General features: G+C 44.2%; 1 protein-coding gene across 1 annotated transcript in view; it reads left to right on the top strand.

The window, feature by feature from the left end:
- Nucleotides 1–17,928, top strand: part of COQ6 (coenzyme Q6, monooxygenase) — a 121,801-nt gene extending 103,873 nt beyond the window's left edge. The window contains exons 10-12 of the mRNA XM_085626782.1: nt 16,204–16,319; nt 16,677–16,843; nt 17,647–17,928. Coding sequence (XP_085482908.1) covers nt 16,204–16,319; nt 16,677–16,843; nt 17,647–17,676 — 313 coding nt within the window. The 3' untranslated portion in view covers nt 17,677–17,928. The remainder of the gene's footprint in view (nt 1–16,203; nt 16,320–16,676; nt 16,844–17,646) is intronic.
- The last annotated feature ends 9,217 nt before the right edge of the window (nt 17,929–27,145 follow it).

Raw genomic sequence — 27,145 nt, 5'->3', positions numbered from 1 at the left:
TATTTTTGTGCTCTACTTTTTTCTTAGTCCCTAAGGTATTCCAAGCGAAAATCCACAACTTTGTAAACAAACGAGTGCATAAATAGAGGCATCTAGACCTAAATGAGTTGATCTGTCTTCAGTTCCATCCTCTTGCTTATTTTTTGATGATCCCAGCGTAATAAACGCTATAATGACAAACTGATCATTATGCTAGACAGAATGTTACCATATCAGACCATTAGTTGAAAAAAAAAACTGGTAGTTCTTTGAGGAATTGACTACGCTGAAACGAACCTTATGTCATCTAGAGCATGCCTTGCCCATTGACTGTGCGCCTTCCGCTAAGGCAGATTGCCGTTTCGTAATCGTTGCTAAATCGAAGTCAATCAAAGAGGGCCAGTGCTTCATATTACGCACATAAGATCTTAAGTGCACCTAGCATTGCTAAAACCGTCTTCACCACTATTGATGAGCTAGAAAAATCTCCCTTTTACTAAGTGCAGAATGAAAAATTTTCCTAGGTATCGTAATGAAAGTTTCAATTCTATTTGAGGGACAGAGGCGAGAATTAGGTTTTACTTTTTCCACTTTATTGTACCAGCAGCCATCAACTTCAACTTTTATGTGAACTAATATAAACTACATTTCCCATAGTCCTTTGGGAATAGAAACAAAATACAGACTATCCAATCCAGACACTGCAGAACCCCGTTATATATCCTATCCCCCCCCTTACTTCCTGTGAACACAGCCGCTTTCCCCGAAGATTACTTCTGTTTGTTCAAATCTGTCCCTGAGGAGATAAAATCATAACAGAAGTCCTCCTCTCCCATGATTACTGTGTTGCAAGATCAGCATTAATCAGCGAAACATTTGCTTAAATGAGATTCACCAATAAGGAGTGATCAACTCTTCATCATTTCTGTAAATTATATACTTTAAATCAAATTAAGTCACATTGGAACATCATAAGTCATTGGGTGCGTTTCCTAACATAGTTCAAGGAAAGGGTGGGCTAATCCTCGCCTCCGTGTCCTTAATAAAATTGAAACTTTCCGTTTCGGTAGCTAGGACATTTTTCGTTTTATGTCAGGACCTGCAGGCGGGGATTAGGCTAGTTTTAAGCTATTCCATTACTAATTTTGCCAGATTTTGGACTGGTTTTTTAAAGCAAAACTTTTTAATAGTAGAGTCTGAGGACCAATCTGCTACATTGAGGATGTCCTCTAATCTAGGGCCCAAAGGGAAAGCCTTAGATGCCATGGCATCTCTCACAGAATGAGCTCCAAACGGAGAGAAATTGATGCCAGCTTCTTGCATGGCCCATCTGGCAATGGTTGGGGAAGAAACTGCCTTGTGAGGTTTAGTGAGGGCGATCATTAACTGTCTTTCTCTCTGACGGCGAAGTTCATCTGTCATAGACTCATAAGCTTTTATCACTCTAACAACACATTGCTTTGGAATTTCCAGAAATGCAGGGTATGATTTTTTAATTACTTTTTGTCAGTCTAGAGAGATGAAAAGTTACCCCTTCCGGGGTGAATACCCTACCTGTTACTTCCAGTGCACTCGCATCTGAGACTCTTCGGCAGGAGATCAGACACAACAAGGTGGGCAGTTTTGCTGATATCTGTTTCCTTGACTGATACTTGTCCGAAGACCAGGACTTTAATAGATCACAACCTTTATTGACATCCCATAACATAGAGTATCTGAGGTAGGGTGGAACAGATAAACTAATACCCCTTAGAAGTTTACGCATCAAAGCGTGTTCTCTCACCGGATGTCCATCTATCGGCAAATGACCAGCTAAAATAGCCGAATGAAAATAATTAATCGTGTTATAAGATAAGCTTTCAGAGGCAAAGACTGCCAGGCAATTTAGGACATGGACAATTTCTGCATCCAAGGGATCCAATTGGCGTTGGGGACACATCTAGATCAGGCGGGACAGTATCGTTTATTTGTGCTTTCTGACCAGGGTTTGGTGAATAAAGAGGCAGCCTCATGAAATGCCTGGGACTTTCCAACGTTCCCGTTAATCCTCCATGCCATGAGATGAAGAAAACCTGCTAGAGCCAGGTGGTGAGGATTCCCTGGTGGATCCCAAGGAACACCCAGAAACCGGGGTAGAGGGGTTGGAAAATCCCAAGAAAGTTCCATCAGAGCTGGAAGCCATCATTGGGACCTCCAGACTGGGGTAATCGCCACCAGATCCGCCTGCTACTCTGAACTTGTGTGGAAGTCACATGATCATCAGGAATGCATAACCTTTCTCTGTACTCCAAGCCTGGAGAAATGCTTCTGTTGATACCGCGCTAGGATCTGGACATCAACTGCAGTGTCTGTCCAGTTGGAAGTCCAAGCAAGAGGCAAATAGGTCTGTCGTGAAAGGGCCACACCTGTCTTGAATCTCTTGGAACACCCGAGGGTGTCCTTTCCAGAGGTTGACATCTTTCCTATTACGGGAGTGCCAATCTGCCACCTGATTGAATTTCCCTGGAAGGTGTTTACCTGACACGGAAACTTGGTTGGCCAGGCAATGGTTCCAAACAGTTTGAGCTAAATCTGAAAGGGTCTTGGACCTCGTTCCCCCAGATGGTTATCGTAACAGACTGCCACCTTGTTGTTCATCTTGAGAAGGGCACAGCATTTGACCCTGTCCTTGATCCAGCACTTGACTGCGAAGGAGCCTGCCATTAGTTCCAGGCAGTTTGTGAATGGCTTGTTCTGCTGAAGACCATTTTCCTCCTGTGGAGTATTCTCTGCAACGAGAATCCCCAGATTAATTCTTAGCAAAGTTATGTGTTTTTCAACTTTATATTTTGAAACCAATATTTATTTCTGATGCTGCAGAAGTTTTAATCTTGAACGCGTTCATATTAGCAAGATGAGACTATTGCAGTGCTGTCTATCTTGCTCAGTCTGTGAAAAAAAAGTTGCATGCTAGACTTATCTTCAATAATAAGCAGTCCGAATCAATCTCACCAATTTTTGGAGACTCTGCATTGCCTCTCAGTGCAACAAGGCTATGTTTTACATCTTTGACTTTGGTACATAGACCTTTGCTGAGTTCATCACCCTTTCAAGTAAATGTCAGTGTCCTGTTCAAAGAGAAATTTAAGAATAGAAACGTCATTGTTCCGCCTTTTAATCTCATGACCTTAGAAGTCAGAGCTTTTTCAGTAGTGAAGGTCTGGTATTTGTTACCATTTTCTCTCCATTCTCAGCCCTCTTCATTAAACTTAAGATGCTGAAGACATGGTTATATATTTTTTTCTGATTGTCACTCTAAGTTTAGTAATCTATCTGGTAGCCCATTTTTGTGTTCGAACCATAGAACCTTCGGGTGTTTGTGTTCTATAAATACAAATACAGTAATTTTATGGGACTACGGTATAAATGGAAAAATAAGTAAATAAGCATAGTTATTGAATAAGCACAGGTAGATACCAGTAAATGATTCAAAAGGCAAACACAATTATTCATACAATCATGCCTTGCATCTAGCTATTGGGTCCCATGCAGAAATAACAGAATAGTATCCTGAAGTCTAGGTCTTGTGAAACCATTGGAAAGTAGTCTAATTTATTGGAAAATGTAGTAAGTGACCAACTCCAACTGATATACTTGTTTCATGACCACTAGGTGTACGATGCTGATGCAGGGCAGTAATTATAATGCTGTGTACTGAGTAACGAAACACAAAACCTAATACATAACACATCTGCCTTCCTAACCGATCATGACAAAACTAAGCAATAATAGTTTGATCATTTTCCTTAGAATTGAAGTCTTAATTCGGGCTGCATCTTAAAATGTTCACTTCACTGTTCATATTGCACTTCTAAGAGAACTGGCTTGCTTCCATGAGCATCCTTCGCTTACAGCGCTTCCTCACTTTGCACGGTCACTCCCATTTGTGCATCCCTTTGCTCTAGAAGATCGGTATCTACTTCAGCAGAAATGCTTTCCCATCACCATATTTCCAGCATCTGAATTGAATATAGTGATCTGCTTCTTTTATTTTCCCTGGCAGAGTATTCTAATAATTGCATTAAGAATGAGCAGTTTCAAATAGATGACGAGGAGTGGCTGCATGCTTTGGCTTCTCCACGTGAGGTCGCGATATCGGCCCGATTGCGGCTTCTCCAATTGAAGATCCTACACAGAGTCTATATCTCTTGCACGAGACTACATATGATGGGTAGGGCGGACACAACGCTATGTAGGAGGGGGTGTGGAGGCGATGGAACCTTTTTTCACGTGCTGTGGGACTGCCCGAAGATTCAGAGGTACTGGAGGAGGGTGGTGCGGAATATGGAGGAGGTGTGGGAGGTGGAGATTCGCCCGGAGGCCAAGAGGTGCCTTCTCCATATATGGGAACCAACTGACCTGCCGCCAAAGGGGAGGCTCTGGGTGACACTCGGGCAAATGATAGCAAAGAGGAACATTGCCAGGCTCCGGGGCAGCGCTGTTCCACCGAGGCTGTCAGACTGGACCGGCGACATGGACTGGTGCATGCTGCAGGAAAGGACAATATATGTGGCGAGAGGGTGCCCTCGCAAGTGGGTTGAGGTGTGGTCCAAGTGGAATGATTTTAGGGGGGGCATTTGCGAGCCTCCTTCCATTGTGCAGGAAGAACCCGGAGATGTCTAGACACCTGCCATTGCTGCTTGGGGAGCTGGGAGGGGTGGGGGGGAGGGTTGCTGACCCGAGCCAGGGGCACACACGATAGCGCAGTGTTGACCGGTGTTTGGGGGGGGGGGGGGAGTTTGACGGTTCGGCACCTTATGCCTCCTAGGGCATCATGCCTTTAATTTGTGGTTGTTTGCTGTAATACTGAGACCTGCAACATTCTTCTCTACCTCTCGGTACGTTTGCATTCCTCAACGCCGCCGTACCTCCGGGTTGACGGCACAGGGCTGTGTGATCCGACATAATTCCAACTGTGTTCTCCGCGGCCGGCCCGCAGGGTTGTAGGCTCTCTGCTGTGTACCGTAATGTTTAAATAAAGGTCTTAAAAAAAAAAAAAAATGAGCAGTTTCTCCCCCTGTGATGCTGATTTCCAATAGTCTGTTTTAGGTCAAGCCTAGTAGATGGCACATGCACGATCTTTCACGAGCCATATATAGTGGCTTACCAAATAGTAGAGAGGCTTGGAGCACACCCATTGCTTGGTTTTACTTGTCACTCATGTTTGCCTGCTTCTTATTTGTGTGGCAGCTTGTCAGTCTTATGTTTGCCCCTCCCATGGAGCATTGCCTTTTTACCATAACTTTCGTTAGCTGGCATCAGTTTCCAGTGCTTGCTTTGCAAGCACTACTTTTTTTTCTTTTTTGTGAAGCACTTCATGAGTGAGTTTGTTTTTGAACTGCCACCTTCAAGTCCTTGTGGCTCCCTGCACTCTGTATTCTCTGCCACCCAAATGCTTCACTCTTGTGTCCCCCCGCCCCCAGGCTGTGTTGCTCTCCATGTTGCATTGGCAACCCCATCCCCCCAATCCCGTTAATCTTTTCCTTTGTGCACCTTGCGGTCATCTTTTTTACACCGGCATTCTTACCCAGACCACCATTTTATCTTAAATTGCGTTTTTGAAGCGCACATTCACCTCCCCGGTTTATTCTGTGCTTGCCACGCAGTACGCATTTTTTGTCTTGTACCGGATTGACCACAATTGAGAGAATTACAACCTACTCGCTTGCCCTGAGTCTGGCCTGAATCCGATCCTGCTGGTGTCCGTCTGGTGAAGCCACCACACGGGTCGTCGCTCCCAGCACATCGCAGCTGGTAAATGACCAATAGAATAGTTAGGGAGTTGAGGGGTTATGCGGACTACCACATAGTAGCACCATATCCACTATACAACAGCGGGCACTGCCCTACTCCCATACCGGCCGCTGGTGCTGGCGCTACGTATGATGAGTAACTATGGCAGGTAATTGCCCAGTGTACAGCGCAGAGTAAAGATGGTCTGCACGGATGATGATATGGCGAGCGGTTATGTCCAGCGTACAGTGCAGAGTACAGAGGCTGCGTGTGGGGGCTGCAGCCGGGAGTGATGTAATGAGCAGTTAGTTACCCATGCAGAGCGGAGCAGAATCCCTACCAACCCGCCTCTCCTGTGTTTCTGGCTCAAATGCTGGTATTTGCGGATTCGTTGTTTCACCCCCACTTCTAATCCGTGCAGTTCCTTACGTTCAGACGTCGTACCAGATGCATCTGTGTGTGTTGTGTGCTTGTGCGTGCGACACCCCTCGTGTGTACTTGATAATTAAAGTGAACCAGCTGCAATACTTCACTGGGATTCACCTGGCTGTGGCCCAAATATGCTTGCAGCACAAGGGTTCTTTAGTTACAGGTTGGGAGGGGCAGTGCAGTAAATGTCTTGCATCGCTGCTGAGTGGCGGGGTGTGTGTTGTGGGTCATATTTTCAGCCAAGCCTCACTTGTTATCCATCAGCACTGTTCATAGTGTCATTTTGAGCTAATGTTTGCATTGTTATTGAAAGCTAAGCGTGCAAGCTGTGTGCACCTGTGAGTGTACACAGCGAGTCCCTGTGGTGCAAAGGCCGTGATCTGTGCGTTCTGCTCAACATCCTGTGATTCTGGGCTAATCACTTAAGCTCCCTAATGAATGTGTCCTTGTGTAACGTAACTGGTGCTCATGTAAATCGCTACAATACCTTTGGGTCGAGTTCACGCTATTTAAATCTTCACACACAAAAAACAAGCATTGAAAATGCAATAGGTCTCGCCTTTGATTAAGTTAAAGCCATTCGCTTTGCTATACAATACCATTAGCACAGCAAATGGCTTTAACTTGATCAAAGGCGAGACCTATTGCATTTTCAATACGAGCCAGCTGTCGGTGCAGGGTTTTTCCTTTCTGTGCCAGACCGCGCACTCCAATTGCCCCTTCTATGCCCTCTCCCGGAAGTAAAAACAGAAATTCCTGTGCATTGGGTAGGGAGATGCCAGTACCGGCAACTGATGAACGAATCAGCTGGTGTCAGCACTACTAGGTAATTAGCCTGCTGTGCCCCTTTCCGTGTTTACCCCAGTCTCTCCTAAGTGACAACTTATGTCATCGTCTTTTCATTTAATCGTTTTGATTTTCGTTTTGCGTGCAATATTTTTCATTGGGGTACGTTTGATATGTAATTATAAAGCCCAGCAGAGACAGGCAAGGGCACAGGGAGACATCTGAAGTATACAGAGTACAAGAAACGGGCCCTGACAACCGAGGACGTGAACTAGGAAGAGACAAGAAACAGAAAGGCACAGAGAGACATCTGGAGTATAAAGAGAACTAACAGGTACTGACAACAAAGCAGTGGCATAATACGGAGCCAGGCAGACAAAGCACCTGAGTATATTAGAGTACAGAGAGGACAAGGAACAGACACTGAAAGAACAGACAAGAGACAGGCAAGGGCACAGAGAGACATCTGGAGTATACAGAGAACAGAAAATAGACACTGAAAGACAACCAAAGGCGTGAACTAGGAACAGACCGGCAAGGCCACAAAGAAACATCTGGAGTATACAGAGTACAGGCACTGACAACCAATGGCGTGACCTAGGAACGGATAAGAGTCAGGCAAGGGCACAGAGACATCTGGAGTATACAGAGTACAGGCAACAGGCCCTGACACCCGAGAGCGTGACCTAGGAACAGACCCGAGACCGGCACAGGGAGATATCTGGAGTATACAGAGTAGAAGGAGCCGGCACTAGGAACAGACAAGAGACAGGCATGGGCACAGAGAGACATCTGGAGTATACAGAGTACAAGGAGCAGGCATAGAAAGACAACGATGATGTGAACTAGGAACAGACAAGAGACAGGCAAGGCCACAAAGAAACATCTGAAGTATACAGAGTACAGGGAACAGGCACTGACAACCAAGGGCGTGACCTAGGAACGGATAAGAGTCAGGCAAGGGCACAGAGAGACATCTGGAATACACAGAGTACAGAAACTAGACACTGAAAGACAACCAAAGGCGTGAATTAGAAACAGACAAGAGACAGGCAAGGGCACAGAGAGACATCTGCATTCTACAGAGCAGAGGGGGCAGGCACTGAAAGACAACCTGGAGTATAAAATGGAAACCACCATGAGACAGAGAGGGAGACAATCAAGCACAAAGAGAGACACCTGAAATATACAGAGAAGAAGAAACCGAAGCTCAAAACCTACTCTTGAAATGGGCAGGACAGGCAGGGACACACCTGGCCAAATGGAGACGTCTGAAATACAGAGAGAATAAGGAAACCGACAGACAGGAACACCCCTGAAAACAAAGTATCCGAAGTTCAGAGAGAGCAGGGAACAGGCACTGAAAGACAACCAGGTGCATAAAGTGGAGACAGACAGGGCCACGGCTCGGCACAGAAGCACATCTGAAATACACAAACAGCAAGAAATAGACACTGAAAATCAATATGGACACACACTGGAAACTTACAGTGACACACCTGTGCACAGAGGGACATCTGAAGTATTAATAAAACAAAATTCAGACACTGAAAAAACAGGAACATAAACTGGAAGTAGACAGAAGGCAAACAGGGACATCTGAAAATATTGAGAAAAAGAAACGGATACTGAAAACAACTAGGGGAACTCGCTAGAAACTGACAGACACCTAGGGACTCTACTGGGCACTGAGGGGCGTGTGAAGTATTAGGAAAACAAGGAGGAAATGGAAACGTTGAAAAACACAAATACAGAATCAACTGCTAAAAACCACAGACCCAACTCACCAGTGACAGCTGCAAAATTGAGAGTAAGAAATAAGCGCTGAAAACAACCAGGGGTACAAACTAGAAATATGGGAGACAGGTAGGGACTCACCTGGGTAAGAGGGGAGTCTGAAGTATTGCGAAAACAAAGTGCATAAACTGAAAACAAACGGGGAAGCGCCCGGTACCTTCTAACGACCGGGGCTTCCCTACGTCCGGCAAAGAAGAACTGAAAACAAACAGGGGAAGCGCCCGGTACCTTCTAACGACTGGGGCTTCCCTACGCCCGGCAAAGAAGTTCAGAGTGCACCCAGGACAGGAGAGCGCCGCCCCCTCTCTCTCAGGTAAAACAAAGATGGCGGCAGGCTATCCACATGTGGACAGCTCCACGGCGTTGGCAGCGCACAGGGCTTTTTACATATGCACACAGCCCGACGCCATCTTTGTCCCTCCTTACGCGTGCACATGTTGAATTGATTACAAAAAGCCCTCGCATGGCGAGTAGCGCTGTGCGCTACTAACGCCAGGTGAGACCTAAAAATAGACTGAGTGACCTGCGCACTAGCCGTGTTCTCTTGGGTCGTTATTTTGCATTCGCTCCTGTGGTAGTTTGCAACCCTCATAAACGCAGTGAGTGTCCCTTGTGCAGATGGCTGGGATAAAATGTACGCAGTTCGCCGACTTCCATAACACTGTAAAGTCGTGCTGCCCCAATATTCTTTCTCCACAACAGTCTGCCGTGAATAGGAGGGTTTGTTCACTTTAATGTATGGCTGGCTGCACGCATTCGGGAGAGTGTATGAGGTGATAGCTGACACGTTTTCAGGGTGCATATGTGATATTTCTAGGTTTACAGTGTGCTGTTGGGTGACATTGCCCCCCCCTCACGCTTTAAGTGACAGTTTCTGCAAGTCAGTCAACTAGAAAACGGGTGTAATGCTAATAGTTTCAGCACCGTTTGTCGCTTTGCCCTTAATGGTAGTCATTATGTAGATACTATCCATAAAATGACGGCTGGGAAGTCTAGCCGTTATTACTGCATGTCATACTTATCTACAGTGGCCTACCAGTTGTGCCCTGGCACACCATGCAAGCAATCAAAACACCCTCACCTGTTCGCTAGCTGCCTAGTAAAGTGTAGCTGTAATTTGAGTTCACGCTGCATTATCTTTTCCCGGAAAAGATTAAAAACCTGGCTTTTCCAGCTTTGAGTTCTGTCGATCCTTCTCTCGTGTTTTCCAGGTCTGTTAACCTCTCCCTTTCTTTTTTGTTTGAAAGAGTCGTCTCAGCGCAGGGACACACCAGTTGGTGTAACTAGGCGCTTTATAAGTGATATTATGATAGCGACACACTTGCTGACCTGCAATGCGGACTCCGTTGTGCAAGTCTTCTACATTGCAGGCATTGGCCGTGGACAGTGAAACTGCAGGTGCGCTGCACAAGCATCGTCTGCACTGACCCTTTTACATTAGTAGACTTAAAGGAGGGGTGTCCGTGCACATGCATCATGAGCAGTTTCCAACGCCAGGTAGCTAGGAACCCTACCTGCAACACATTCAAAAGACAGAAGGCGAGCCCAAACTGAGTAGGCCATTTAATCCAGAATTGTATGCACTCTGGGACTCCTAGGCCTCTGCTTCCCATTATAAAATCATGACTACAAGTCACAGAACACAAAGTAAAAAAAAATAAAAAAATAAATGACTAGACCATCTACTCGCACATGGGCCTAGGGAACTTTAGAGCCCTGACGTGCCAGTCAGCTGGTCTTTATAGGTGTGGAGCACTTAAGTCAGATTCCCCAACCCCTGCAGCAACACATTGTCTACAGATGTGTCAACTAACGGGGGATCACAGTCTAAAACCGATTTACATCCTCGTTGTCAAGGACCTTTAAACAAGTTCAGATATGCATTGCTTATAACAGATATCACAGAAGTGGTCACAATTTATTACCATAACAGCAGTGCCTCCGTGGCGCTCAAATGATGTATTTCTAGCCCTTTTTAGATCGAGCCTACTAGACATCGCATGCGCTGTCAGTCGCAAGACATATTTTGATTTGCCAAGAACATCGAGGGGCATGAAACTCACCAATTGCTTACCATTATTCGGCCTTCCTTGTACCTCTCATATACCTGCTTCTTATTGGTGTTCCGCCCCATGTTGTTTCTGCGTTGCCCTCCATCTTCACTCGTGTTGCTTCTGCTTTCCTCCACCCGCCTTAAATGCTTTTGCTAGCTTTATATTCTTTTTAGATACAGATCCATCTCGGATCATTACATAAGAAGAAAAAAAAAGGCACATACAATATGACCTGCGTAGCCACGTTAAAGGCGTTTAGTATTTTTATTTGTTTCTTTTTTGTAAACATTAGCCACGTTGAACCGCATCAGTGTCTAAAAGCCACTGGCAAAGCAAATCGTTAACAGAGGCGAGACCCATTGACCTTGCCAATGTATGTTCCATCTGCAGGATGAAGAGCTTGAATCTTTCTTCTGCCGGCTAAGCACATCGGTAAGAAAAAAAAAAAAACCTGCAAGTTTGAGAGAGGGTAGCTGAATAATGTATTCTACATGGTAAAAGTTGAGACTGGAATAAAAGATGAGCAAAAGGAAAGCTCTAGAAGGGCCGTTCTCCAAATTGAATGGTGATAAAATAGATATTCAAATATTGATCGATGGACCCTACTGGTTCCCAAACTGTTATTTATGTGTGGGGTAGTCCTTTGCAATGCGTTTTCTTTACTTTTTCTGTTGCATTACCTCATATATATTCAGTGGGAATACCAAGTCCCGAGGATGGCTATGAAGAGGTTTTACGTATCAGTGTTCAATGAACGAAGCAGATGGATGAGCCTATTGGATGTACCCCGAAATCAGCATAATCCTATATGTGTATAGAAAACAAAATGAATTCCTTGTGTGTAGCGTAGTAGCTTATGCGGGTCGAAAGTATGGTATTCTGTGAATCCTAGATAAGTGAGAAGGCCACAGTTGACAATTGCGCTGTTTCAGAAGTTGGATATAGCGGTAGGGTGAAAAGTCAAAACTAATTTGTCCTTCAATAAAATGATAGTGTATGTATGTGTATGTAATGCACCTGGATGGGGTGGTTGCGGCTAAATCCAGCAGCAACAGAAGAGCCTCGGTTTTCCTGAAACAAAAGCCAGCATGAAGAAAATTGAATGGGCCTCAACCAATTCTAATATTTCATTCAGTGTCAAGGGGTACATCCATAACAAATGAGTCCACTGGATTCTTAGTAGTTACATATTTTACCATCATTCATTCTTTGTAATTCTTATCTCGGAGATGTAAAAGCATTTCTCACTTTATGAATTGTTGTCTTTACACCTTCTGTGATCTTCACCTAATGGACAAAATCTCAGAGCTTTCCTAATTTGCACTCATATTTTGGAAACATTGACCCTGCTCTCCACAGTGTAATAGTCCCAGTCTAGCTCGCAGTGCTTGCGCCTGCATATATTTAACCATTTTCTGCTTTTCATTGCCATGATATCTCTACTCAAACACTGCCTGTCCTTTCTTTATGACGTGTAATGTCCTACTGGACTCTGCAACTCTGAATAGTTCAAGTGCACAGTAGGATAACGTGTTAATGGACAAACGAGTATGACCAATAAACCCTTCAGCGTTTACCTCTTTGGCTTTCATATGTATGTGCGAAGGCTCTCCACGTTCGCTTATATTGTTAAAAAATGCAATGCTATCAGCACACATATTATTTAGCCAGAAACAGTCTTTAGGTCCTGCGCTTCCAGAAAATCTGAGACTAGTATTATTGCTCCCATTCTTTGCGAAAATTGCAGACACATTTTTAAATTCCCAATTAACTAAGTTCATGGAAGAATACCAGTTACTTCATGAAACTCAATCTAGTTTTAGGGCTTTACAAAGCACCAAATCTGCCTTATTCCTGGTTTCTGAGGCGCTAAAAATAGCAGCTGATGAAGGAAGGATGGCAGCATTGATCTTGTTGGATTTAAGTAAGGCTTTTGATACGGTCTCCCAGGGCATTCTTTTGAAGCATCCGTGGGAGGCTGGTATCGGGGGCAGCACTAGGGAATGGATCAAACACTTCTTACAGAATAGATCTTTCCAGGTTCTGCAGCACCCCTTTAAGTCTGAGATATGCTCTCTCTCCCAAGCCTTGCCACAGGGTTCTGCCCTCATTCCAACATTATTTAATGTGTATATGCGCCCACTAGCAGATATTGTATTGAGACATGGGGTGAAGCTGGTGTCATATGCTGATGACTCAGCTGATTATCTTATTGGAGCAGAAGGATATAGAGGCGGCGCCTAATTTCAAAGCCTGCCTAAGTGATTTGGCAAATTGGATGAAGTACAGTTGCCTTCAATTAAATGCGGGCAAAACTGATATCATGGTAATTGGTAAACAGCCTTCCATCTGGTCCCATAAGTGATGGCCAGAAGAACTAGGACAAACCCCGATTCCCAAACCGAAGATTAAAAATTTGGGAGTCTGGTTTGAAAACACCTTATCTTTTACAGAACCGATATCCGCTCTAGCAGGCACGTACATTGGCCTTCTAAGAGTGCTACGAAAAATCCTAGATCTTCTACCTCTAGATGCCAAAAAAGACTATTGTGCAGGCTATGGTTACATCTCATTTGGATTGCTGCAACATCCTCTATTTAGGGGTCACAAAATGTAATTTAAATATGCTGCAGAAAGTCCAAAATGCAGCTGCCCGTATGATATTAAACATCCCGTGGGCGAACCCCGGTGGGAGCAGCCCTGAGTTAGCTATATTGGCTACCCGTGCAGGCCTGAGTTACTTTTAAAGCTCTATGTTTCGGCCATAGGATTCTCAATGAGAAAGGACCTAGTTACCTGCGCCCCTTACTTACCACTTACTGACCTATCCGGAATCTTAGGTCCGCGGGCACTGCTAAGTAGGTAGTGCCAAACATTCAAAAGGCACGTTTGGGCGGCAGATCCTCCAGCTTTCTATCAGCTAAAGCATGAAATAAACTGCAATTGGAGCTAAGGATGCAGCCCTCGGAAGTGCTGTTTCGTAGAAAACTAAAGACATGGTTCTTTCAGTCAGCCTCGGGGGACTGCTGTTAATCTCTCCTGTTCTCGGATAGGGCTTCTCTGTTAAGGACTAGGTTTTTTTTGGGGGGGGGGAATAGCGATTTGCTGTAGGACTGAGATGTCTTCGCGCGGGGACACTCCGTTGGGAGTAACCAAGCGCTTTATAAGCTTTCATTTAATCTACCTTCTCTGTTCTTCTGTTGTAATACATTTTCATCGTCCACCATTAGCTGTGTCATTTCGAAAGTGCTTGCAGTTCTCTCCAGACATGTACCCATCACCTTATGATGCTTATCCATAATAAGTGAGGTGTTGAGTTGTTCATTGAACTTTTTCAACCTCAAGGTACATTATTCAGTGTAGTTTTTTTTCCAGCTCACTTCACCAGGCCCTATAGCACACCATTGATTACACCAGCCGTTAACTCTGCGCTGGTTGCTTTTCTTCTCTGACTCTTCACACTCTTTCTGTTGTTGTGATTGGTTGGATGCCAAGAGCATTCAAGAAGATTTATTTTCTTCTGCATACTTCTAAACTGGTTCTCCACTCGGACACAGACATCGCAGACCTCTCTCTGCCCTTGTGTAGCTTCCACTATGCAGCAATCCTGCCGCACATGGGTACAGCATGTATGCATACAATTCATAAGGAATTTACGACTCCCCCCACCACCAGTGCGCAGACTTCCAAACCAGTGCATGCACTATTCTCAAGCCACACCACTCATTCCGGAACAGTGCCCATAAAATCCAGTGTGGACTGGGAAACACTAAAATGCACACTTCAATATAGGAAACCTGTGAATCTGTTAGTGCTCTTGTATTTTCTCGACTGATTTTTAGCTGTGCTTTTTCCACCTTTTTAATGTGTTTATAGAGTTTTTCAACAGACATAGAAACCGCAATCTGTTCCAACTGAGGAGCCATATACTCCCCACACACATTTCTACTTCCGCACAATGAACATTGTCCGCAGCTTTGCAATGTCTGCTTCCCTTCTGTCCCTTAAAAGTAGAACTCGCACAGGCTCTGTGACTTCCCCCAGCAAGATCTCAAGATGGCCTAGGCATCCTGTCAACCATAACCCCCCTGCATATCAGCTCTTCTGCTGCTTTCTCATCCCTTTGGGTGTGTTTTATGTTGTTCATCTGCAATCTCTCATTTCAGGTAGTCGGTCGCCCAGAGGTAGTGTTCTGGTGCTCTAGCTGCCACCCAATTTATGTCAATTAGTCGTCCTGCCAATACCAGTCCCAGTGCCACCATTCAAGCCTACATTTTTTTTTGAGTTTCTATTGCGGGATCACCCCCTAATAGGCATAGCTTTACTGAGCTTTCCAGCTGTAGCCCAGTTATGATTGACCCAAGTTGCCATCTTTGTCCATAAGTCCATCAGGCGGGTGCACGCTTGTGTCATGTGTAGGAGTTTGGCAGCATGCATTGTGCACTGCGTACAGGTAACCTGACTATTCGACGTTTTGTGCTTGGAGCATCAAAAACCTGGAATGCTCTTCCTTTACACATCAGAGCCATGTCTAATCTCTTGGTTTTTAGAAAAGCGCTGAAAACATGGCTTTTCTCTGTGGGTTAATCTCTTTCCTTGGGTTTGTTTTTATTTTACACTTGCTATCTCAGCTAGCGCCAAGATGCCTTTTGTGTAATTGAGCGCTCTACAAGAATACTTAACATAACTATTAGGGCAGATCGTGGCCAGTTTAAGGTGCCATATAAGTTCTGTGCACATAGTATAACTGTGTGAGCTTGAACCTTGCATTTAGGAATACCAATTTTACTTGTTCTCACGCTCTCCTCCACTCAGTCGATTCGTCCTCGCAGTCTCCATTCCCCAGTCTTTTGCACATTTCATTGAACCACCCATGTCTGTCACCAGCTCCACATATAGTTATCAAGCACCAGCATCCAGCCAGCCCCAGGATTTGAGATCTTGTCAAGTGTGCCTGTGGCTTTTCCAAAAAAGCGGTAGGATCCTGCGGGCAGTGAGCGCTAGTCTAGCACAGTGTAAAACTGTACAGGGCTCAGACCAGTCTGCTTCTGTGCTTGCGCAGAGGAGATAAATCTATTGTTCATGTATTAGTCGCCCCCCTCTAGCCACTTCATATAGTTCATGTCTTTCCATGCATCTCCAAACCAACCCTGGTTGCCATAATTTGTTGTTATTCCCGTTTGGGCTACAATTGGGTGAGCATTGGGCCATGTATTTGCTACTCTTGTGTGGTGAGCAGTGGGACCGGTGTGCTGCATTAGTGGGGTGAACATTGGTGTGGAATTGTTTGTGTAAGTGGGTCTGTTGGCATTTGGGAGGTAGCTGCTGTGGGCTGACACACACACATGACATGTGGTGCTGAGAAATCTTCCTGTTGTGTTTTTAGGGATGCTGCGCACCGTGTACATCCCCTGGCCGGCCAAGGCGTGAACATGGGGTTCGGTGATGTTTCAAGCCTTGCACAGCACCTGAGCAGAGCTGCTTTTGCTGGAAAGGATATAGGTAACACAAACGTGTGGTCTCACTCTACAGTAAACTGTTGGTGGGAGGGTGGACGTAGGGCTGATGGGTACGTTCAGGAGCTTGGATTGTAATGGGAGGTGAGGGGTGGGGAGAGCATGCAGATGCAAAAACTGAAAGCATCTGTTACATGGTTCTGGTGCCATGACATCCGTCGGCCCAGTGCCTTGCTTTTTTTTTATGTGAAGGGGCTTGAGAAGTGTCCTCTTTGAAGAGAGCCTGGTGATGTCAGTGGTATTGCAATGAAGGACACAATTGTTTAGTTGGGTATAATGGAAATAAAAGAGCTCTATGTTTGTGCATAAGTGAACTCTGAGCTTTTCACTTTCCATGGTGCAGGCTCCACCCGCCACCTCCTTGAGTATGAGACGGAGCGGCAGAGGCATAACTTGCCCATGATGGCTGCCATTGACCTGCTGAAGAGGCTGTACTCCTCCAAGAACGCACCTTTTGTACTCCTGAGGACTCTGGGACTGCAGGCCACGAACTCCGCCTCCCCTGTCAAGGTAACCTCACAGCCGGAGATGGCATGTTGGCATTTGAAATGATCTGCAGGTGGTATGGAAATGTTTTGTTGGTGGAAGATTTGGTGTGGAGATTACTTACTTGCAGTACACATCATCGCATATAATATGGTCCTCTAGCACCCCAAATATTCGGTATCTCCTTGATGGGGTATGTGAAATGTGGTCACCTCCCAAACCACGTATGCAGGGGTTATTTTCAGTGGCCTTTTGGGGATTGAGTGTTTCCAGTTGTTTGATGGGTGACCCTTCAGTGTATTGTGCCTCCTATAGTATGTTCATCATAGGCTGTGCTGTGGGTACAGGATTGCATGACTTAACTGTCTGACGCAGGGCTGCAAAATCTTGTTCTAAAGTTGGACTCGGGGGCCCAGGTCTACATTGTTCTGAATTTGCCACCATTTGCCAATCCTAATGGTACCTGTTAAATGGGCAAAGGCCCAGTGTGCTGGTGTATTTGTCATTAAAAACTGCGGTCACACCTGGCAATATTAGGCGGCATGTTGTTGTAGTAGAGAGGTATAAAACTGAAAGATTTTTACATCAAATTACTTTAGAGGGCCTTGTGGTTGGCAAGCTCAGTAGATGCGAAGAGGTGGGTTCTGACATATGTGCCACCTTCACAGGGAGGGTTGATGCATGTTAATGAGCACCATAGTTACACCCTCGCTGATCTGAAAATTTGTTTCAAGTACTACTCTTAGGACCATTTTTGTGGGCTGCTAAAAGCAGCCAGAAGTGTGCATTGGATCTTTGTAATGTGTATATTTCCATGTTTACTGTAGGAACAAATCATGGCCTTTGCGAGCAAGTGACACTTCTGAACTGAAGAGCGCCCCCAACAAAAGACTATAATGACTTCCCCTTGGCTTCACTCCCCAGAGTGACTTCCCCTTCTGACATTTCATGGACTGCCCACTGGTTCATTGATTCCTGAAGAAGACTCCATTGAGCTGCCAAATGCTGCTAGTCACAAACGTTTTCAAGAACGGGGACTCCACTGAGCTGATTTCTAATCTGTAAATGTAATTATTTTAGCATAAATAAAGCTATATTTTTAAGGTGAATCATTGCTTCACTTTCATCCGAATTCTGTTCATCTTTGGAATCCAGACCCTTTGGCGGCAACAAAAATGGCTGACTGGGACAGAGCCGGACGCACTGTTTGCTGCACATGGTTGCACATGTATAGTTACATTTTGAACAACCAATTAAGTGTGTTATCCAATAAAGTGGCCTAATACACGCGATATAAAGTGGAAAGTGTGACTCTTTCATCTACAAACTGGTAAAGACCTCTCTAGGCTCCACTCTGTGCGTGGACTACCTTTTGGGTTTGCTTACTCTGCGAGTTTAAAAAAAAAAAAAATTGATTACGTAATGTTTTCTTTGGTCCGATTTCAATCAAAGAGGGGTTTTGGAGTATTATAAAAACCGTAGATATTTACCTGGGTATTTTATGACAATTATGACGCCGAGTAAATGTGATGTAAAAGCAGCAAGCCTGAGGTGAACAGGCTGAAGGAGCATAGAGAATTTAAGGGCAGACAAAGGCATAAAAGGTTCTGATTGTATAATGCTGCAGCAGCTTGGCAATTACATCTAACGTTGACTCAACACTAACGTAGAACTGCATTTGCTAGAATTAACTGAGCGCAGCAGGAACACAAGGTGCGGACTAGTCAGGGCAGATATTGGAGATTAACCTATTTCTTGAATGTCTGACAAGGGAGGTAAAATACAGCAAATCTGCCTAGCAGTGGAGTAAACAGAATAAGAATAGGTTGACCGTGTCTGTATATATGGAATAAAGTACCCCACAGCCTACAATATAAGGGTATTGCAAGTCAGTGAAGAGTTCATTGACTACATAGAGGCACATTACTTTTATAAAGCCACAGAACTCTGAGGTGACTTACAGCACTATTTTCATGAACTTTTGGGAGCATTTTATTCCTTATAATATATGGCCCTGTTCCCTAATGTGTTGTCCTTTTAGTCCAACGTATTCCATAGTTGAACTAGTTATCAAGTGGGCACTTAATGTTCTTTTGTTATTTTCAAAAATGTTATTGCATTTCCATACACAGAAAATATAGAAAGAGTAAACGTAAAGGATTATAGGTTCAAGCCATGTTAACACATTAGGACAGCCCAGGTATGTGTGTGTGTATAAAATATATATATATCTATATAAAAATTGTCTTTTCAATGAGAGCACTTTGCATGCTGGGATATTTAAATCCAATAAATAAAACCATAATCTAAACTGGAAGCTACAGAAAGTAAGCACACGTTGATGGTAGAAAAACTGGTTAATTGTGGAGCTCGGTGCAGTGTTACTGCTTCTGTCTATGTGGCTCTATCTGAAAAGAAAGGTTGTTCAGGCTGAAAAGCAGAGTTACTGTACAAAGGGCAGTAGGCAGCACATATGTCTCCAGATTTTCCAAAGGATAAACTGGACAGATAGCTGAGAGGTTTCTCTGCACTGGGATAGGTACAAGTTTGCATTTTCACTGCTTATGATGCAACGAATTATGCAACCTTGTGTGTCTTTGGTAAGCCGAGCACTTTCTCACTGTTTCAGTGGAAAGAAGGCTGGCCGCGATGTGATTGTGAAAAGGGCAGGGCACTGTGATGTGTCTAATCACTTGTAATAAATGATTACTAGAAGGTAGTAACTTTTTTTAAATTAAGGTGCGTTCTGAGATCTTAACACTCCGGTAATATCAAAAAAATAATTGGATTATTGCAAAGAAGTCCTGCATTCTTGTATATTATAAAGAAACCTAGCCAAGAAGAACATAAGTAAGGAAAGTCTAGCAGGTTTAGAAAATGTAGTGGTAAAGGATGAAGTCCTAGCACGAAGGTGAAGGAGAGCAGACAGGACCTACAGAGTAAAGTCTGCAGAATCATGGTACAGTTTAACTTGCTGGCAGAGTGATTTCCTAATGTGCCACTCTGCCATGATGCCTCTTCCAGATTTGCACCCCACCTGATTGTACCCCTGTAGCTGCCCTTCCTTGCTTCCTCTTTGGCTAGATCTGACACTTTCTTCTTTGCCAAGAAGTACTTTCCCTGGTCTCTCACATCCCTTGTACTCAGGCCGTTCTGTCACCTTGTATCTCTTGTGCTGGGCCTGTAGGTGTAGTTTAAGTGCGCCAGGCCGTGCTCTTTACCTCCCTGGTGGCTCGTGCGGCTTTAGAACAAGGTCTTTGGTAAGTGACTAGGCCTGTCCCTGGACCCTTGCTGTCAGCTCCTGGCTCATCGTGGGTCTCTCATTCCTGTCTGTGCAGCAGGGTCAGCTCAGAATAGATTTCTGCTGCCTCATTTCTCCAGCACCTGTGCAATGCAAGGAGGGAGAAAAGCACTGGCTGATCGAAAAGGCCTCTAATAATAATCCACATTTGTAAAGCGCGAACAATCACCCGTAAGGGTCTCTAGGCGCTGGGGGCCGTTGGGAAGATTAAGCAAGCTATTGCCCAGAGTCGCATGTGCTGGGCTAATCTGCCGCCGGCACCGGGGGTCGAACCGTGATCCCCAGATTCCGGAGTCAGTCGCCCTGGCCACAGCGCCACACCTCCTCCGTGCCGAGCAATAGGCTTCGGCAATGTTTTTCCAAGTGCATGCATCAAGACTTGCATGCGTGCCTTCCAACCTTTTCTTTTCTGCTGATGATGCACACATTGCGCCTTGACGTAAGGCGCTTATTTTTAACTTCTCGTTCTAACACGGTGGGTGGCCGTCTTCGAATGATAAATTAAAATGCTAAAAAGGGAAAAGGAGTATGCACAAAGGGGCTTATTCCCTTGCGCCGCCTGCTACTGGATTTTGATGTTTTTGTAATACAGCCAAAAACAGTAAAAACCTCGAGGGGAAAAAAAATGGCCAAGTTAAGAACGGCCCCCATGAGGCACCTCATGACCGAGGAGGAAGGGGAGGCAAACCAACTTACCAGCTAAGAGAATAACTCCTTAAAGGATCAACCCTTAAGTCTAAAGTTTCCACTCAACTGGCAGACCCGTGAAGCTGAAGAGATACATGCTTGGCACAGGTGTTTAGTGGGTAACATGCAGTGTATTGGGTGGGACCCCTTTTACACAAGACATCAACCAAAATACGCATGCCCTGTCCCCTTGGGTGCCAGACCCCCCCACCCCCCTTAAAGTGCTGGAGAAAAAGGTCCTCTTGATGGTGGCCCCAGCGTTGACTCTGCCATCGGAAACTCACTTTTATAGTGAGCTTAGCGTTGGAGTAGCTGCCCTACCTAGGCTGCCCCCTCTTATGCCATTTGTGCCATCATCTTCACATGGCAGTCCCAGACTGAAAACATCACTGCATAGTCAATATAATTATCAACTGGTCCACCCTGCCAAGATGGCACTGGTAGACCTGCTGTCACATTCAGAAACATTGGGCAACCTGAAGCTGCTCCTACCATATATGGGGACCCACTTCAGGGGGCAAATGTCTGGTAAAATGAGGCCACGTGTGATTCAAAGAGCCCAGAACAAGTAGTAGATTATTCCTCACAGGCCACTGGTACAGCAAAGGAACCATAAGGGCAAAATTCCAGCTCGACCAATGCAAGCAATCATTCTTCCCTGAATCTTTTATTCTTGGGAGTATAAAATGTGAATAGTTTCTCAAACATGCCACAAGAAGGGGAGCACCAAGTACGATCAGTCTGGCTGAGGCAGTTATCTGTCTAGAAAAAGTGATAAGGGTTGCAAACATGTAAGTTTCTGGCAAAAAGCATTTCCCTGGCCCTACCCAGTCTATGCTGCAGCGGACTTCTGGGAACAAGACTTACAGGTAAGAAAACAGCATTCGCTGTTCACGTGCCACGGTGCCAGAAGGGAATGCACTTTGGTCACAAGTGATTGCCTGGGCAATACCGTCCTGTGATAACAGGGACTCTCATCAGCAGAGAACAGTTTCAAAGAAGGTTCGTGGAGTTCAACTTTTGTTATAATTGTTAAAATGTGGCTGTTAAGTTATGATCAGGAGCAAGACAAACTCAGATTTCAGCATTTTGATCAGAACTATGTTTTGGCCATTTAAACCATTTTAGTAAAGAAATGTAAATTTAGTAACCTTATAAATGAGCTGTTCATGTTTGTACAGTTGGCTGGTTTTTTGAGATTTTCAAAGATCCCAAAAAATACAGACAGTAGTATACAAAAATGACTTTTTCGAAGGCACAGCCCTAATAAGTTTCATTTTTCACCAGTACACCTTAAGAAATGTTCCCCTTTCCTCTCGTAATGGAAAACCTTTTTTTTTTTTTTTTTTTTTTTAATGTGGAGAAATCCCTTTCCACTACACCTGAAATTAGGTGTGGGGCTACAATATTTCTTTGTGCCCACTCTACACGGAGTTTTCAGTTACTAAGGGTAGGTAAAAAACCAGAGTGTCGGCTACTGCTGAAAATGTTTAACACCCAAAATGTTGGGTGCTGTCCACTCTAATGAAAACCACTCCCACTTGGGCACACACCATATTCATAACAGTATGGCTACAGAAAATCTACCCTACACGTGGAATCTAAGTTCCACCTGTTATATAATGTTTCTTACACAGCCTCTACCTGCTGTTCTTTTGTCGACTGACCTAGATTATTTACCTTTTTTGTGCTATTTTCTTGTTTATTCATCTCATACTTCCAAGAAAGCTTTTCAGGGCTCTTCTGAAACAATTTCTAGAGTAATGTTGGGCTGCAAAACAATTAACATTTTGATTTCCAGAGTAAAAGGCATCACTTAGAAGATACTCTAGTCTAGAGCGTCTTTTTCTAAAGCTCTTAACAGGCTTAATCTTTCAAGTTTCATCTAATTTTTCCCTGCATATAGTTTTCCTTCCTACCTCTTTCCCATTGCCACCTGCCACCTTGCGTTGGGACCAAAATGCCCCTACAAACCTGTTAAATCAGAGAGTGCGGCTACTACACATGTGTCCTGCTCACCCTGCTTATGCACATGTGGGTTCTCAGTTTCCTTTTTTTCTACTGAACGGGGTGAATTGTGACCTGCCTTTATAAAGATCACCAATTTACTTTGCTGGATACAAAGACTGTGAAACTTTAAAAAATATATTCTTTAGAGTTTAAAAAAAAAATTGAACACATCTTTTCATAGATCAATATTTTACAGCTGTTGCTCCTGTATTAAGTGCGTCCTCAGATTAAAGTAATATAAAAATAACGTTGATAATGCCATTTATCCCTTTATCTTCTTTCCACTCTGGTAGTTTATGGTACACGCCCCAGTTTTACATTATGTAGGTCTTGTCACTGATGGTTTGCAGCAGCTGACCCTAACACTCCTGTATCCCTTATTTGAGAAGCAGTCATCCAGTGCTTGCCTGCACTTTGCATTACCTCGGATTAAAAATCCTTCCAAAACCATCTAACTTGTGCACCGAGAATGGGTGCACCGACCATGGAGGCTTTGTAGGACTTTATCATTAGAAGAAGAGACGAGGGCTGATATCAGGGTTTTGAACTCTACCTACAGTACTGAAGACTTCCTGCCTCTTAAGTAGAAAGCCAATCGCCCATGTGGCTTCTTCCTTTACCAGCCTTACACTTGTGGTGTGAGCGTAACCACTTTAAAAAATAATCCAAGGGGCCCCTGGAAACAGAATTATGGTATGCGGAACAGGGGTAACTATCAAAGAAAAAACGCCCATCAATTATTTCCTTAGTAAGCTAACCAGTCTAAAATAAGTTTTCCAATAGCTGTAGCGGAGCTCACCAAAACACACTTTCTTTTTCTTGCACACTTTTATTAGTTTACAATCAACAGGTGTAGATAATACTATACTAATAGCAACCCACCTCTACTGACTCTAGAAAAGCCACCATAAAACACATACTCATACCCGCAATCACTCTCGTCATGCAAATTCAACCAATTATAAACAACTCAACATCATCAGATTCTGTATGTAGGGAAGGACATTGACCATATACTTCCTGTTACTTAAGAAATATGATCTCCCAGCTTTACATTATTTAACAATGTTTGGTGAGTAACTTAATGTATACTTTACACTTTTCATATCAATAAAGGTATCGGTGCTTTGCTTTTCTAGCAAAGGTCATAGAAAAGGCTATGAACCAGCAGTTATCAGCCTATATCGAGAACAACCACCTGCTGGATGATACCCAGTTCGGCTTCCGCAAATACCACGGCACGGAAACCGCCCTCATCAAAGCAGCTGACGACATAAGAATCATTCGTGACCAAGGAGGTACTGCTGTATTAGTCCTCCTTGACTTGTCGGCTGCTTTCGACACGGTTGACCACAAGATCTTGGTCGACCGTGTCGAGAGGATGGGCATTCAGTCCACCGCCAGAGACCTTCTGGCCTCGTTCCTGACCAACAGAACTTAGGCGGTTACAATGGGTTCCTTCCAGTCGGTCGACCTGTCGTTACCGTGTGGGGTCCCACAAGGCTCATCCCTGAGCCCGACACTATTTAATATATATGTGTCGGACCTTGCTAGTGTCATCAAAGCACACGGGATGGGCCTGACCTCATACGCAGACGACACTCAGTTGGTTCTGGCCATAAAGGGAGACGGACAGGAAATGGCGGAGAGATTTCAAGATGGGATGATTGCCATAGGCGAGTGGATGGCAAGAAATTGCCTGAAACTCAATTCCGAGAAAACGGAGGTGGTTATCTTCGGCAATCTCTCCCCAGCCTGGTCGGCAACTTGGTGGCCAGCGGCCATGGGCACTCCTCCCTGCCCTACGGCCAAGGTTAGAAACTTGGGTGTCACTTTTGACAACCAGCTCAACTTTATGGCCCATGCGAATAAGGTGGCTGCCAATGCTCACTTTAAGTTGAGAATGGTAGGAAAAATCACTCCTTACTTGCCAGAATCAGCAGCAAAAACACTGGTTTCCTCACTAGTGTTGTCATCTTTGGATTACTGTAACGGTCTGCTGCTCAATGCCCAGAACAGAGTCATAAAAAAACTACAGACAGTGCAGAATGCCGCCGCCCGAGTGCTCTCAAAAAAACCCAGATTTGCTCCCATCTCGGACACGCTTAAACAATACCACTGGTTGTCCATTCACAACCGGGTCAAATTTAAAGCGCTGTGTATTGTCTTTAAATCGCTCCAGGAACTAGGACCCAGATTCCTTAGAGAGCAACTGATCCTCTACAACCCCCCGAGAATGCTCAGATCCACCTCTCTTAAGCAACTGGTGATACAACGCAGTCGAACAACCTCCTGGGGCGATCGCCGCTTTTCAACTGCGGCCCCTAAACTCTGGAACACTCTGCCTATCCACATAAGAACTAGTTCCACTCTCCTTCAGTTCAGAAAAAACCTGAAGACTTGGCTGTTCAATCAGTGATTTCCATCTCCGCATTTCTCTTCCAGGGCGAAACCTCTATGCAATTTCAGCGCCGAGACGCCTAAGGGTAATTGTACGCGCTCTATAAATGGCATTAAATAAATAAATAAATAAATCCCTTGAGTCCATCTTCTGATCAACACTCCAATGCTCTATGTCCATCAACTCAGTCTTATTTGCCAACGCACTTTTCGGTGCTACATGCTGAAGCGATCATGCACGTCCTCTGGGCTTTGATGTGTTTATGGTTTTAAGTTGGGCACAAATCACGTTACATTATTTTAGAATGGCTCAATCCAGATTAAAAGAAAAAAAGGATACGAGAGTAAGCATTGCTAGATCTTTAATCAGAAACCACAAGTGCATTTAGTATTTCAAGAGAAAAGGGAGAAATATTCTGAATTCAGTCAGAACCAAAGAGACCAAATATGATCTGGGAAGTTATCATAATTGTGACAGCTGCTTATAGTTTGCATGTTTTTCCCAATGTCAACTATAGAGGTTCCTGCCACATAGTGGCAACACTGGAAACAGCTGCACAGTCAAAGATCGGCAGATTTAACTGGTCACCCCTGATATTCAGGTTGGTGGCGAAGAGGTCTATGGCTGGTCAGGTATACGCTTCAAGATTTAGTCAAGTACTTCTTGCTGAGAAAATGGAGGTCTCAAATTTCAATTTCCCCATTAAATTTCCATAGCGATTTTTGAACAGTTGTACAACACAAAAGGCTGGACAGAATTACACTAAACTTTGCAGAAAGCTTGCTTTTAGTGATTTGGTGTAAAACCCTTCATTAGTTTGTGAGAAATTAAAAATGTATGTATATCTTGAAATCTGGATTTGCGGAACTCGAGAGTCAAAGTGACACGCACCTCTTAAATAATAGAGCAATCTGATTTGTCGAGAGGGCCTGGTTTCCAATCGGCGCCTCACTTCCACGGGACTCGTGCTCAGACAAGCTAGAAGCGACATGTAGGGAAATGTTAGGGGTACTTTAACTACCTGAACCTTGTGGGGGGTCTCAGTCCCAGAGGCGGAGTAGAATTTAAAAGGCAAAAAAATGTGGGGGCTGCTGCGATTCTGTGGGATTTTTGCTGGAGCCCGTAGGACTCTAATGCTCCTGTGAAAGTCCTTCAGGAGCACAGGGGTTACGATGAGTCCTGTGGGGTCAGAAACTAATTGAGAAAAAAAAGGGGAGCAGGAGTGTTGGGTTGGCCCGATACAGGTGGTTGAAATAGTTATGTATGGTTTTGAAATATTACCTTACATTAACCTAGAAATTCACTGAAAAACCAAAGGCTGGAGTGACATTATGGATAGGTATGGTAATGATAACGTATTTTGCATACAAAACAGAAAAAAACATAGGTCAAATTGACATATTAGGTGCAAATGTCAGTTTAAAAATAAAATTTCAAACTAAAAAAAAAAAGACTGATATTCACCAGCTATATATATTTGAAGTAACTTATAATACGTGCCCCCACCATGGACAGCTGATGACCTCACATATCACATAACCCATGACCACTTCAATTACGTCATTAGGAACATCATGGATGACATCAGAAATTACATATATACACACACATCACAGTGGTGGTCACCACAGTGTAGTTATACTTTGGTCTGAGTTACGAATGTAAAAGCGCATTTTATTTTGCTAATAACTTTGGCGCCATTTGACGAATCTGTATGAAACCGCAGTTCCATCATCAAAAGTTTTGTGCTGATCCATCATGCAAGATGATATTAGAGGGAAAAAAATACAGCTGAACAGAAATTACACCAAATTTCCCAGAAAGCTAAAGATTTATCCAAAGAGCATGTTTTTTGCAATTTGGTCACCATTTGTTCAGCCATTTTAGAGAAATGAAGGTTAAAAAAAATAGCAAGATTTGTTGCTGC

This window comes from Triturus cristatus, chromosome 9, assembly GCF_964204655.1.
Source record: "Triturus cristatus chromosome 9, aTriCri1.1, whole genome shotgun sequence".
NCBI lineage: Eukaryota > Metazoa > Chordata > Amphibia > Caudata > Salamandridae > Triturus > Triturus cristatus.
The sequence above is the reverse complement of the archived record's forward strand: the minus strand, read 5'-3'. Positions and strand labels throughout refer to the sequence as shown.